The sequence below is a fragment of the Perna viridis genome, chromosome 1, assembly GCF_037379345.1.
Source record: "Perna viridis isolate PV_CMFRI_1.1 ecotype Kerala chromosome 1, ASM3737934v1, whole genome shotgun sequence".
In the NCBI taxonomy this organism is placed as follows: Eukaryota; Metazoa; Mollusca; class Bivalvia; order Mytilida; family Mytilidae; genus Perna; species Perna viridis.
Genome location: NC_142445.1, coordinates 48,799,882 through 48,816,173, shown reverse-complemented (window position 1 = coordinate 48,816,173; position 16,292 = coordinate 48,799,882). Strand labels below are relative to the sequence as shown.

Sequence of the window (16,292 nt, the reverse complement as noted above, 5' to 3'; positions counted from 1 at the left end):
AGGAAACTCTAAAGGCCTGAATTGATCAGATATATTGGGTATATCATTATCTTAATTATGAATGCCTAAAATATGAGATCTACGGAGTCAGTATGCTGTGAATGAGAATTCTGTTTGATACTGAGACCAGTTTTCTAGGGTAGGGGTAATTTTTTAAACAATTAAAAAAAAAACTTTCTTGAAAATTAAGTTTTCGTGGTTTATTTATGTAGAAAATTGAATTATCTATCGAATGATACCAATTCTGAGACGTTTTATTAGAGCAAAAACTTGGCTTTTTGACCCAGTGGGGTACAAATATATGCTTATACTGAAAAAGAATCCGAGAATATTCTTTGTAGACAAATTGATTCGATAATGGGAGGTATAAAAGTACCTGAAAAACACCATGAAGTTAATGAGTGGGGGGATATGGTGGACCCTCCCAGCCTATGGACTAAGAATGATTACTATAAATGGAGCTGATAGAGTGGAACGTTAAGATGAGGTGCCAATGTTGCCTTGTAAACCGGAAGCAGAAAGTTGTACTGGTCTGACTTTCACACGGAAAATTTTACCAGTAAATAGGGTACAGAAACCAAAATCATGTGGAAACAAGAAACATACTGTAGTAATCATCTTGGCACGTATGCCCGTTGTTGTCTCTCTGACGTTCCTAGTGATGAGATTCAACCAATTTGAAACGGGCACTTTATAAAAACATGATCTTGGTAATGTCAAATTGAATGTTGAACTAAGAGAATTAACAAGTATAAGAAACAAGAAGCTCCCAGGAGCCTGAATCGCTCACCTGGCTAATGTTTTGCCTTTCAAAGTCAATAACTCTAACAAGGAGTTGCCCGACAATTTTGACTAAAATAGACTTTGGTAAGACTTATCATAAGAATCATTTTATCAACTGAAAGTGTGTTTCTATCTTTTATAGTTTTCAAGATATTGATTGAAAACTGCTAAAATATCATTTTTCACCTTTCAAGGGCATTTACTCTAATAAGGAGTCGCCAGACAACTTTGATCCCTGCAGACTTTTGTATGCTATATTTAAGGATCATTTCAGCAATTGTGAAAGTTTCTTTCTATCTATCATAGTTTTCATAATATTGGCTGAAAAAGTTATTTCTCACCTTTCAAGGACAATAACTCTAACAAGGAGTTGCCCGACGACTTTGATCCAAAGGCAGACTTTTGTACGCCTTACATTGTAATTATAAGGATCATGGCAATTGATTGAATTTGGCTAAACCTACCAGAGTTGGATATAACTAAGAAAAAAACTTATGACTGACCCCTTTGTTCTATTTTTAGTCACAGCAGCCATGCTTTTTGACGGATTAAAAACCCCATATCATATCTATGCAGAATACCCTAAGAAATATTCGTACCAAGTTTGGTTCTAATTGGTACGGTAGTTTCGGAGGAGAAAATTTTTGGAAAAAATAACATTAAAAATAGCAAAAAAAAACCCAAAACAAAAACAAAACAAAAAAAAAAAACCACCGAAAAAGAGCAGTTACTGTAACTACAACATGGCTTTACTAATTAAAACAAAAAATTGTCCAGAGATAGATCTCATACTGGTGAACACTTTTACCCACGTCAGAATTAGGGTAAACATAACGGTTTTGGAGATATATGTGAAAAGCTACAGTCTGTCTGTCCTAGCTCTATTTTTATTTATTAACGGCAGCCATGGAATAAAAAACTCCCCACACCTGGTCTATGCAGAATACCCTAAGGAATATTCATAACAAGTTTAGTTCAAATTGGTCGAGCAGTTTCAGGGATGATTTTTAAAAGTAATAGCGTTAAAAATAGCCCAAGAAACATCAAAAAAGGGCAATAACTCCATGGCTTAACAAATTTACACGAAAATCCAACAGATAGATCTCATCATTCTGAACACTTTTACCCTGTCAGAATAAGGCTAAGGCCAACAATTTTGGAGATATATAAGGAAAACGTCTGTCTTACCCATATGTTCTATTTTATTAACAGCGGCCATGTCTTTCGACAGATCAAAAATCCCTACATCACGCGAAAAACCCTTAGAAACATTTATAATAAGTTTGGTTCTAATTGGTCAAGTAGTTTCAAAGGAGAAAAATTTTTAAGAATTGTCTACCACGACGAGGACGGACGCCAAGTGATGGCAATAGCTCACCTGCTCCTCGGCCAGGTGAGGTAAAAATCAATGAACAAATTAATATACTGATTCATCCAGGCTTTTGAAAAATGTCCACGCATTAACTGATGATTCTAGTTATTACCATTGCTACAGAAATGACATGAAAATTACCGAGAAAAAAATTTCAAATCTATTTCTGTTTCAGAATAGGATAAGCAAATCATGAGAGTACTTTTAATAAGTAAGATTTAACATTTTATTTTGATTTTTCCATTTAAAACTACTCAATTTAAACAAATGAAGTTTTTAGTGTAAAGAATTGTAACATTTCGTATCCAAACGAACCATTATTTTACCGTGTCATAGTTTTCCTTTATACTTTCGTTTACTCCCGGTAAACTTTTTATGACCACTCGACGGTTGTTTCTAGAAAAAGCAGAGGACGCTTACACTACAAGTGCACCTAATCCTTGCCCCCACTTTTTAGAGGAGTCCGAATTACTCATATAGTTTTGGTTCTTTGTACGTGTTATTTTGTTTGTTTCATATTCTTTGTTGTGTTTATCTGCTTTCCCAATCTAGTCTGTATCCTTGGGTTAAATACTTTGATTTCCGCTAGAATCTTGGTTATCTTGATTATTCTTATTTCATTGGGAAAAATGCATTGGTTCCTCTACAATTTCAGTCTCTTTAATCTCATTATAGATGACTTTTATGCCTTAGAGAAAAGTACAATACAGTCATCTATATGGTCCTGAACATCTAAAAGTAGATGGTGGTAGGAGCTCCAGGACAAGTTTTTATTCTAATATATCATTGAATCTAAAACGTCTCTGTTTGATTACTTCGAAAACAATCATTTTTTTCATAACTACTTTTGTTGTTATTCACAATATTGAATGGTAAATCTTCGGATTAAAGGTCAAACGAACATATTGACATTACAATACGACAAAACAATTAATTGTCATTTAAGGCAAACGTTGTTTCTATAGTCCTACTGTCGATCGACCATTTATATTTTAAACATTTGGCATTTTTGATGACATTTGACTGCCAAATGTTATAGAGGGAAAAGTGAATACTTTTGATAATCAATTTTATAAGTTTGTTAAACTTTAACAATCAGCAGTCTTATTACAGATACCCACAGCGCGACTATGAAAAAAAATTACTTTTTACATGTAGCTAGTTTTAGTTACTTTAAAATGCGGTTTATTATTAATAGGATAATTAATTGGAAACATTGAATGACCAACATATTTATCTACATCGAGTGCCGGTGAAAATGCCTAGATTCGACGAGTGAGCGGAGCTTGTTCCACACACGAGTTAAATCTTAAAGCGTTCTTGGCACGAGTAATTTTTGGATATTAACGATGACCAATTGATTTTCCTAATAGCAAACTTTTCATTTTCTATATTAAGATTTTTTGTCTGGTACATGGAATGACTTTAATTCATTGTTTTTTTATCTTCCTGGTTATGATGGGATGTTGTTTTAACAATGACAGGTGGAAAGTAATCTGTTCTACTCTTACTTATATTCCGTGTTATTAAGTTATTAAAACAAAAAATATACTCATGAAGTATATTTTACGTCAAAAAATATATTTATGAAGTACATAGACTAAGTACATTTCTGTTTACTTCGTTATGTTTTATCAACGATAAATTTGAACTACTTTAGAGAAAGAAATATTTATTTTTTTTTTATCAATACAGCTGATAGGGATATTTTAAGAATAAAACTTTAGAACACTGAAATATAGAAGAAAGAAAAGCAAAACAGACCATTTTTTTACTGGGACATTATTTAAGCAAGAAACAAAGTTCATGATTCTCCAGTGCTGGTACATATATGTATAGCATGAAGAGCTGGAAATGCACATGTCAACATTTCTTAATAAAAACTGCTAAAAAATTCTTAGCACTTATTTATTTGCAAAACACTAGAGTAATTTTTATTGTAATCTTATACACTTTTGATAAAACAATTATGCAGAAAAAATGAAAGAAATGCATATACATTATTGAAGGCAGACAGGTATAAAACACTCTGCTTAAGCACAATAGTGATTCACCATAAAAGTGGTACCCATGGGATATGGGTTCGCTAGTAACCTTTTTGTTTTGGAGAGAAAAAAAAGATGGATTTATACTTAAAGGGCATTTGTGATGAAGACATCATATTTCCTGTATTCACCACATCTCTATATCCTTGACTTTCCAACTTAATTGGGGTCATAAATTGCTCAAATCTATGAGGTAAACATTTTGTTTTTAGTTTAAAGATCTTTAAACTGCATAGAGGTTTTTACAGGAAGAGTTTGTATCCTTGTTTGAATTGAACAAATTCAAGAGAAAGGTAATCATTTATTATAAATTAGACCCCAGGCTCTAATCTATACAACAATGACAAAGACAAGTTTTAGTAAATTTCTATTTGAACATGAACAATTTTGACAGCTTTGTTCATTTAATGTATTACAAAAAAATCCCTGTCAAAGTGAGCACGAACAAGGAGAAGTTTTTTCTCCCTAATTTCTCCCTTTAGATTATGGTAGTACAATACGGTTAGGTCATTTCTGAAATTTTGGTCTCAATTTGTTGAAATAAAGCTGTTTTGAGGCAGTCCACATAGAAATTTCTACTGTTTTGTCATAAAAATGTGAATATTTTCTAAATCCTTGAGGTGAAGGTTCAAGTCATTTATAAGTAATTTAGTGATTATTCTTATAAAATCCAGTAGCCATTTTAACATACTGAAAAAAATATTACGGAGTTTTAGTACAAATCAGGGGTGCCTTTCCAAAACTAACAGCCCAAATACTATCTTTTATAAAATATCGGGCACTTAGACACTACCACAGGATGAAAGCATGGATGGAGTAGGTGGAAAAAAGGTAAAAATAATAAGACCCCACAGCCAGGAATACCAAAAGTAATTGTACAAAAGAAAATCCAAAATATACATTAATAAACAGGCAGTACAAATGTGCATGCATGAAAACAATGGTTATTCTTTAAAATGACTAAGTTTTTGATCGGTTTATTTAGCTTACAATTTGGTTACATGAATATTTTTCAATTGATTTGTGATCTTTCTTGAATCAGTGCCTCAGCATTTAAAAACATACCGTTTTTATGTTTCTGGTGCAATCACATTTACACCCGTATGATATACAAGGCTTTGATGGAACATCATGGGGGAGGGGGGTGACTGACAAAAGTGAGGCCACTCTTGCATTTGTTTGGCAAAAGTGATTAGTCACATTTTTTTTAGCGTAAGCCATGATAAGCGGACGCGTGGGTGCCTCCTTAGATCCGCCTATAAATACTATAGGTTTATGTACACAGGACTTTCAAGATATGATATTTGAAAAGTAAACTTTTATTAGCACTGTAAAAAATCCTTGCATCATAGTTTTCCTCCTCATGATGGATGCTCTTGTAATTCATACATGCATTGTGTACATGATTTACGTACCTGTAGGTACAGGATGTCAAGGGTATTATGCGTCATTGGCCAAAACGCGAATCAAGATTTTTTTATTTATGCAGCATATAGCAAATACTGCAAATTGTCTGGATATTCTGATGATTTGTGAAGTTATTGTTGGTATGTCATTATAATAAGGAATTTGTTGAGAGACTTCCAGCTTGTGAAGTAATTGTTGGTATGTCATAATAATGAGGACTTCAGCTTACAATTTATGGAGTTATGTATAATCGACCACATTAGTGGCGACGCAGATGCATTTAAAACTTTATCAGTTGTTAATACATACAATTATCAAATTGTCACAAAACATTAAAGCATTTTTACGCATTGATATGCAGTATAATATAGGTCTCATCTGTATAATATAGTTTAGTTTCAGCAAGGTGACCGAATGTACTAACCATGCTAACATACACGTTCCAGTTCCGTGGATATATAATTTTATCATTTATACCCCATTGCTTGAAAAGCGGGATGTGTATATATATTGATTGTAATGTACGTCCGTCCGTCCGTCCATAATCACGACCCGCAACTTCTCTAAAATATCAAAATGGAATTAGATGAAATTTTCTCACATTCTGTATCACACGATACCATAGTGTACCTTCTACTTTGTTTTTCCATCGATGTAACCTTCAGGGTTTCCTGTTGCAACCTGGTCGGCCAAGGTGGGCCATCTTTTAATCCGTAACACTATAAAAAACTTCTAAAAAGACCGAATGGAGTTTAATGAAACTTTCACACATTATTTATTATATTATGTCATTGTACACCCTCTATTTCATTTTTTTCCAATCTGAGGACTTTCCTATAGGGGGTTTTCTATATGGTTTCTAGGAAGTGCAGCGGGGTATATAATTTACTTTTTTTCTAGTTTATTTAATGATTTTATCACGTTTAGTGGTGATAATACATAATCTATATTATTTGAAAATCAAGGGATTGTTGTTAAATCGAACACAGGTTTTTCCAAAAACTTATTTTTATCCGTATGCATCATTTCAATCAGGGGCGTAGCTGCCTATACGCAAATACGCAGTTGCGTACTTTCGGAAAAAGTAACAAAAATAAAAACACACATTTTAAAGATGAAATAAAGGTTATTTATCACATATGCATACCATGAACGTAGGCTCAGAAAAACTGGCTCCAAAATCGTTAAAATTCAGGCGTTTCCCTCAGGGCTTTGCCTTGCCGGACTCACTGGAGGCCTTGAGCGACCCCCATCCCCCCAAGACCCCTCGCCGTAACTTTGCGTACAACTAAAACAGGCCTAGCTACGCCCCTGTCAATTATGCCTGCCTCATGAGATTAATTTTTTCAGGACTTTTATGAGTTACACCAGGTAGTATATTCGTTTCAAGATTGCTAATGTGTCTCTAATGAATTAGTCCCCCGAATTTGATGTGAACTATCTTGTATTTAGTATCACGAATCATAGAAGTAGTTCCACCAAATTCACAAACCATGGATTCTTTTTCTCATCGATGATGTTCGTGAACATGATAATTATGCTGTTTTTTTTTCATAAATTTAGATCGAAGATCGGAATTGATATAGCAGTCGCCATACATGCACCGATACAAAGATGAATGCTGAGTACATATTGAAAAAGCTGTCTTCAGATATTTCATGCAGGCCCTAGCGGATCCATATATTTACAAAAATGGGGCAGTGGTAGATGGCTATGCAACAACTTGCAGCACTTGAGCTATACATTTTATAGCCTATCAACTGAGAAATGTACCTTCTGAGAGGGATATGTGTCAAAGGACATGCTTTTTCAAAGATTGTGGCTTATGTTTCAATGATTTGACAGATAGTTTCGAAATGCAGGGAGATAAATCAATTTCGACTTGAAAATTTAGAATAGGCCGGGATAGGCCAACTAGTAGTTTGTAGTTCAATTACGCAATATGTCAGAGAGTTTTGTGTTCATTCATCTAGGTGTTCCATGTAAACCGACACTGAACCTGAATATTATTCAAACTGGTGCACTGCTGCGATGCATCATGAATTAGGTATGTTATATAATGTTCTTCGTAATCATAATGGTGAATTTAAAAATAAATAAAGGAGTTCAATATCAACCATTTTGAACAATAAGCTTGTGTTTAGATACAATTCAATTCGATCCCCATACATGTACTTTCCTTTTATCCCATATTTTTGCAATTTACGATTATTTGAGGCGTATTGGAAGTGTAAAAATTCAAACAATAGCTATAAATTGATTCAGTACATGAGTACTTGGTTAACATCGAAAAACATATGATTTGTTAATGAATAAAATCTGTCAAATTTTTTTTGGCTGAATCTGGTTAATGTAAGGACAAAAATCCGGTAGTGGGAATATTTAAAAGAAAAAGGAAATTTATTAATAATGACCTGGAAACAAAATGATTTCGATAATACAGTTTACATTATTAGGGTAGGTTTATTATCAATTAAATCTGATTTTAAGGACATTGTTTGTACACACTATTTAAAGACAGTAAGTTAGACAACTCAATGGTAATTTAACGGGTCTTGATTTTTCTATTCAAATACACAATCGTTTCAAATATTATCAACTTAACAAACACGAACTTAAACAAAAGAACAAATATTTGTATCATATTTCCCTGGATTGAATATCAAAATTTTATTAAACAAACATAAATTACCATACCTAGAAACAACATGGCGCTTTCGAATACTGTGTTAGAAAATCTAACAACTTGTCCGCTATGCAACGAAACATTTACCTCACCAAGATTTTTGCCGTGTTATCACACATATTGTGAAAATTGTTTGAAGGAATTTATTGTTTCTGAAATTGAAAAGCATGGGAAATCGCTGCATAAAATTAGATGTGTAATTTGTCAGAGTGTACTGCCTATTATAAGCGATGCACAACCAGCTAAATTTGTCGCAGAGCTTCCTATGGACAATCTAGCTATAAGTATAATAAAACAAAAAGAAATTGGAAATTCCGAAAAGACATGCTTCGCGTGCAAACGGATTGACATTAAAAGCCCAGCAGTGTGTTATTGCACGGAGTGTATTGACTTTATATGCAAAGATTGCGAGAAGTATCACAAGTCAAACAAAGCAACTACCAAACATGTACTAGTTGCCATTGGAAAAGTTCAAAAAGATGCTGATCTGATAGTCAACGCACCTGCAGTGTTGTGTCCGGCCCATCGCGAGAAAGAAATGACAATGTACTGTTTTAGCCACGAGGTCGTCTGCTGTTCTACGTGTGTAAACGAACATCATAATCAATGCAAATCTGTAGCAACAGTTGAGCATGCTGTTGCTAAATGTAATGACAGACGTGTATTTGATGGTTTTCAGAAACATTTACAAAAGGCGAAAGCACGTTATGATGATGAAATAAAGATAGGATCTGCAAATTTAATCCAGTTAGACCATAGCGCGTCGTATATCTGTGCTGAAATAGAGGATATAAGAGAAACTTTGAACAAACACTTAGACGAGATAAAAATGAATGCAAAAAAACAGTTAGCGAATGTCAAAAACGAGCAGATGGGAGATTTAGAGGACAAAGTGAACGAATTCAGATTAAGACGCCTCATGCTGGAAGAAAGTGAGCAGGTTTGGAAAGCATTTATCAAACATGCTCCGCCGTCGTTACTTCTTTTTGAAATGACACGGTTGAAAAACCAGTACTATGAAAGTGAGAAATTCATACAACAATCCAAAACTCTTCTAGCGAAACGAATATTAGGATTCGAAACGGATAAGGCTATTTCAGGGCTTACGGCAAACCTTAAGCACTTGGGTAAAGTTTTTGTCAAAGGAGTTTTTGATGTTACTAGAGACACTCCTAGAAACACAATGACCTTGAAACTGAAACGAAAAAATGCAAGAGTAACAGGAATTGCGTCATTTCCCGACGGACGAATTGTTGTTACTGACGAGAACAATTGTACGTTGACCCTGTTTGATGACGACGGCATAGAAGTAAGCGAATTAGTTTTACTCGGAAAACCTTGGGATGTAGAAACATTAGATCGACATCGATGCGTTATTACCATGAGAGGTTTGAATGTATTGCAATATGTTGACGTCAACGACATGACGCTGTTGCGTCAAATAGCGATCGATGATGGCTGCTGGGGCGTCTCAGTCTACGGAGAAGAGTTAGTAATAGGTTTTGATAATAAAGTTGAAATTTTTGATTTTGGTGGGAGGTCAGAACACGTCATTCAATGTTTAGGATCTGATTACTATGTCACCATTGATAGATTAGGACGATTCTACCACAAACATCACGGTAACACCTTACATTGCAGACACGTATCTGGCAAATTTTCCTTTAGTTACCATAGCGCGGATCTAGTTAATCTTACTGGAATTACGCTTGATTCAGATGGTAATATTTACGTAGCAGGGTTTCAGTCAAATAACATTCATCAACTATCCCCAGATGGAACGTTCATTCGAATTATATTGGGTGCGCTGGATGGAATTTTTCACCCATTAAAACTCCATTTCACGAAAGATTATAGTAAATTGTTGGTAGCAAACAACAACGGCGCGCACGTGACTGTCTACAGCTTTACAAATGTTTCATAAAATTTTAACTTATTACTAGTTAACTTCAAAATCTGAACATACTGTCAACCTGTGGAGTTGTATTTTAACATAGACAATATGCTGACGGGAACTGACAATAGTCGTTCAATATACTTTAAGTTTCATGCTTAATTAGACTTATTATGTTAAACGCATTTCACGCCATGAACATAAAAATAATAAGCATTGTTATTTTATATAATTTATTTTTTATGCCCCGACACATAGTGGCGTTGTATATTGTATGACACTCACGATTTTATTAACAGTATGTATACGCCCGTCTGTCCGTTGTCGTATACACTCACGATTTTATTAACAGTATGTATACGCCTGTCTGTCCGTTGTCGTTATCCTGTATGAAGACGAAGTTGAATATTGGCATCTTTTAGAGGTAAGCAGAGGTTCCGATGGTAACCTGTATTCTATAATAGAGGTTCCTGTTTCTGCCTATAATTCAGATTGCGGTTTCAACAAAATTTTGAATATAACGACGTATGCTTACATTAATCTGTTTTACATTTTTACCAAATAAATGTCATGAAATAAGCTGAAGAATTTTGAAAAAAAAGACCTACGTGTAAATGTTAATGTGAGGAAGGCAATTACATTAAGTGCGAGCTAAGTCCGAAAGTATTAGGTTCCCTTTTCAACAAATTAAACTTCATGCCATTTATAATTTTGCCAAGTTTCATCAGCAATTAGTGGAAACAGCAAAAGAAAATCCAAATATTTGTAAAATTATTGGAAGAACAGTTTCGAGTTCGGTGTAGATTTCTGGGTTTCATTCAGAAATAGTGAGGTGGAATCATCTGACAGAGCATTAGAGGTTTCCCCAAAGTTGTCAAAATATTCCATTCTTTCTAACTATAGAATTTTTTTTAAGAGGGTGCTAATAATGCCATATAGAAAACACCGACTTTGTTGGTCAGCATATAACCATTATTTCTTTCCAGTGGATCCCTATTGCTTCTTTACATAAATATTAGGTTGATAAGTAATGCAATAACCGTATCAAGACAAAGGAAAACAGGCTATACCAAAATTAGATTAACACAAGTCGCTAAATAACACAATTACCCGTTTCATTTTGATAGCTGGTACTAGTGTTATTATATTAGATTTGTAATTTTTAATTTCTAAAAAATACAAAACTGACGACGGAAAGGCCTTTGACTGTTACGTAAAAATACACAATATTCAGAAGAAAAGGTCGTCGTCTGTTCGCTTTTTTTTCTACACCATGATTGACATTTACCATTGGCAGTGTCTGGGTTTTATATGGACTAGTACTTGAATAAAAAAAAAATAAACAAACTGCATTCTTACTAACGCATTTTGCCTCCTACAGTTTATGCAAATGCATTGTCTAAGTTGTACTTACTTTCCAATCTAATTTAAATCAGACCTACCAATTGTTCTATTCAGTAGAATCTGACAACCACACTCTCTTTCCAGATGACCAGACTATCCTTTACAGGTTCCTCGGGTTTTTTTCTTGCAATAATGTATTTAAATTCACGAAATCTGAATTGGATTATCTGATAAATAAAGGCATCTGAACACAAAGTAGAATATACAATATAGTGACTAAGGAGAACAATTAGCAGTCTCATTCTAATTAGATTGAACCTTCTTTGGATTCAAGAATGACAGTTGAAAGTTCGAAGAAAAAACACCGTCATCTGTGTTGCACAAACCCCGAACTGTTAAATGTGGTAGAATTAGTTTTTTTCCGTTATAATTAGCAGTTTACAAAATGGAAAAACCAATGTTCAGATTCACATCTAGTAAAAAATATACTAATCCAAAAAGCGCTTTTAAAAGTATATTTAACTTAATCAGACTGAAGGTCGTTATCGATCTTCATCCACATTCTGAAGCAGATTTTCCGAAAAAAATCCATATATACAAGTTGGTATCGAAAACATACCTCATTTCTTCGCATTGTCAATACATTTAATATATTTTCATATTATGCCATTAACAGTAAATTTAAACAATTATCAAGTCTTTAGAATTATAAATACATGTGCTTCAGTTATTACACTCCTTTTTGTAAACTGCAGGAAGTTATAAAAAACGACTTTAACTTTGTCATTGTCAGCTATTTATTCCTATGGAGTACAGTACTGGTAGCACTGTCTGCTGATCCGACGAATTGGTATTTATTTTTTACAAAGTGTACGTTCTTCTCAAAATTGCGATCACAATGCCGATTTTGGAATATGGCTTCCGACACGAAAGCTCATAATGTTATTTAAGTTTTCATCCTTAAAATCAGCCTAGTACTAATTTCATTTTATTCTCTCACACAGCAATAAAATACAATATACAAAAATTATCATACTAAGTAGGATTCGCACTCTGAATATGGCAAATAAAAAAAAAGACTCGAAAGCAGATTTGCTGCTTTTCAAATTCGATCTTCTGATAAAATGTTGCTGGTCATATCATATTCTATACATATTGTTAAGAAAAAACATGTATAGTTTTCCATTCATAGATCATTGTCGGCCAGGTAATAACAAACTCTACTGCAATTATGGTTACACTCTAGGAGTTAAATCTGCACCACAATGAAAAATAATGTTTGGCTTTATAAGTTTGTAACTTTGGCGTTTTGAATGACAAATCCAACCTCACAAAACACGGGAAAGTTGCACCTTGCGATTCTATGTATCAGGGTTTTAAAGAAACGATAATATGGCATCTTACTAGTCTGTAAATACTGATAAACAAACCTGCATCAATAAGATAATATTCCACCTTGTGATTCTGTAAATATGGGCGTTTTGGTGATAAATCTTGCATCTTAAGATGATATTGCGCTTTTTGAGTCTGTAAATAATGGTGCTTTGAATGTCCCATCGTGCATCATACAAAACACGCACTTCTGACTCCGATAATGTTACGCTCGTAGGCATTCATACCTCCGGCGACTAAATATGTGCTGCAATATCTGTAGCTATCGCTGAAAATGTAAGAAAACAATAGCAGACAAGTATTAGCGAAAGTTGAAGGGGATGAAGGAAGGGTTGAGAGAACCGTTGCCATTCATGAATGCTAATAATGACGGAACAGGTTAATTATGTAAACATTATAAAGGCTTGTCGAAAACCGGACACAATTCCGGAATCAGCGTCAAATTAATTGAACTTTCATTAAACTCGCTTTAACGTTTACCCGATAACCAGTGCTTAATAAAAGATCCAATAAAATGTGAAATGTTGTGTTGGCAAAACGGCTGCAGAAAACAGAAAGACGAGATCTGGCAAGACGGTACATACCGCCGAAAAGTAAATAGGCTAAGGTAGGCGTTTCGCTGGTAACGATATTGGAAGTCCCTCCGTGCATTATTGAGTGAACAGGGAGCCCGATCGTCACATATGTTAGGCCACGTGTAAATAGGTCACTCTGGTAACAGAGGACGAGAAATTCTGAATGAACCAGTCCTGAACCGGCCGCTCTGGTAACAGAAAAAGCCTTATTCAAACCCACCTTCCCGATGTACCACAGAAGGGTATAACACAATATGGTCTAACGCAGAATTATAGGATTTTACCCCCATCTCATCTTGCCAGATTCCGCCAAAATGGTCACCAAAAGCGCGGGAAAAGAGAGCGAGATACAATACTTGCGAAGAAAACTTTTTTTTTGTTTTGTTTATATGCATATATGCTACTGATATGTACGATTGTTTTAATATTCATTATCAAATGAGCTTCCTCACTTTCCGAGTTTTTTTTCTACTGCTACAAAATATATTTTTTGTGCAGCATTAAAATCTAGGCTGATTGTTTGAAGCACACTGCTTAGCTTGTTTCATATTTTTCATACTGTTTAAATGTTTGATATTCATTAACATCTGAGTTTACTCGTTTTTTCGAGTTTTCTCTACTATATGGTTTGTGCAGTGGCAGTATTACCATTTCTTTTAGATACTATGTAGTATCTTACTGTCGTGTTCGAAAACTAAATTTAAAAAAAAAATGGATAAATGAAAGATACTTTTTAATAGTAATTTAAATAAAGCCATACTAAGAATACCATAGCCTGTTTGAATCTGCAGATGCTAACCCCTGAAGTAATATCGATTTTATAAAATTCCATCACGCACCTCTTCTTACATACATGTATATATGGTAAACCTCCATAAACACTCTCGTAAAATGTGCATAAAATTAAAGATGCGAAACCATTTATAATATTCTTCACGCATCATACTGTAAAAAATTCCCTATGTCCTTTATGCAGGGAAAGGAGCAAAAAACTTTCCTAAACTGTCGAAAAGTAGAATAGAAATTCATGGAGCTTTACAAGATTTTGATTTGCAAACAAACAAAGACGAGAATTTTATTTTAGTTAACGACGTTGAATCGGGCATAGTCATCTTTTCCTGTAACACCAACCTGGAATGTCTTTGCAATGAAATGAAAGATACTTTCATTGACGGTACATTTAAATCATGTCCAAAGTTCTTCTTCCAACTTTATTCCGTCCACGGTTGCAAAATCGGTAATATTTCCTGTTGTCTTTGTATTGCTTCCACAGAAAACTTAAGAGTGATATAGTAAAATGTGGGATTTGCTGATCGATGCTTGTATATCGCGAAATTTAACCCTCGCGCCTGACACGATTCATATTGATTTTGAATGTGCAATGCACAAAGCCGTAACTGAAAAAAATCCCCACTGCTACAATCAGCTATTGTCGGTTCCAATTAGGGTAAAGTTGGTGGAGAAAAATACAATCAGTTGGTATAAGCGCAGAATACAAAGACAAAGACTCAGACATTGGCAAATTGCTGGGGCACTTTTTCGGGTTGGCTTTTTTACCGCGCGACGGAATCGAAGAATGCTTCGTTGAAATTATATCCGTCGCTCCGTCTGACGACAAATGCATCAGGTTCGCTGATGATATATTAGAAACTTACGTAGACCCACCTCCATATACCCTCCATTGGTGTAGGCATCACCCCCAAAACCAGACGAAGAGAGAACAACAAATGGCCCTGAGTCGTATCACGCTCGTTTAAATGAGGAATTTTACACAAGTTATCCAAGCATATTTGTGTCCTCGGTGTGCTCCTGAAGTTACAGGCTACATGGTACATCAAAATGTGAACGTTTTCCGTGAAAGCTCAGGTGAAAGACACGAAAAGGAAAAGATGGAATATATAGTAGACCAGTACAACAAACTTACAAGAAAAGACATTCCAGCTCTTGACTATGTCCGCCGTGTTGGATACAAATACAAACGTACTTCGCGAGAACTGATAGATAGTATGTATAGATATTAACTTTATAATCAGTTTTAGCTCTCTAGTGCCGCCTATTTTACTTCTTAAAAGTTAATGATGACTTTAGTGCTGACTGTTATTTGACCAGAGGCTAATTACAACATTAAAAGTTGTTTTAATAATTCTCAAAGTAGATTTTATGCTTGTTTTTCTGAATTGTAGTAAACGCTGTTGTGCGTTTTCAAATGATCGTAGGATTTGAAATAGAAAATGCCGCCGTCTAATGCTTGGTCTTATTTTAAAAGAAGTGCAGATGAGAAACGCGTTAAATGCAAACTACGGCACTTTGAACTACAACAGGCGGGACAAGTAATGTGCTAAATCATCGTTAGATTTTCTTTTAATCGACGACGACGAAGTTCAGTGCATTGACTGAACTGTCGCTATATATGAATAAGCGTGCAGTGCACATGACAAATCACCACATGAATGGTGAAATGAAAACTCTGCAAAATACCCAGTTCTTTCAGTCTTGGCCTGTCAGTATTTGAGTATTCCAGATGTGACCCGTCAGAACGTATATTTTCGTGTGCTGGACTCGTAATTACAAAATTATGAAATCGGCTGTCATCACTCGTGATCGATCAAATAATTTTCTTGAACAAAAATTATATTCCGGAAACTATACCCGAATACGGATGAGACTCCGACATGTATACACTTGCAATTACATTTTCATTTCATTTGTTCATGTTGTACTTATGTTTGTCAAATATAGTATATACAATTTAATCAACTAATATGCGTGTTTTATATCTCAAATCAAATAGAAA

General features: G+C 34.5%; 1 protein-coding gene across 1 annotated transcript; it reads left to right on the top strand.

The window, feature by feature from the left end:
• The first annotated feature begins 7,299 nt into the window (after positions 1–7,299).
• On the top strand, positions 7,300–11,678 carry LOC148629126 (uncharacterized). The gene is made up of 2 exons (XM_088544613.1): positions 7,300–7,654; positions 8,309–11,678. Exon 2 carries the CDS (start codon positions 8,316–8,318, stop codon positions 10,215–10,217), a length of 1,902 nt encoding a protein of 633 aa, XP_088400739.1. The 5' UTR covers positions 7,300–7,654; positions 8,309–8,315; the 3' UTR covers positions 10,218–11,678.
• The last annotated feature ends 4,614 nt before the right edge of the window (positions 11,679–16,292 follow it).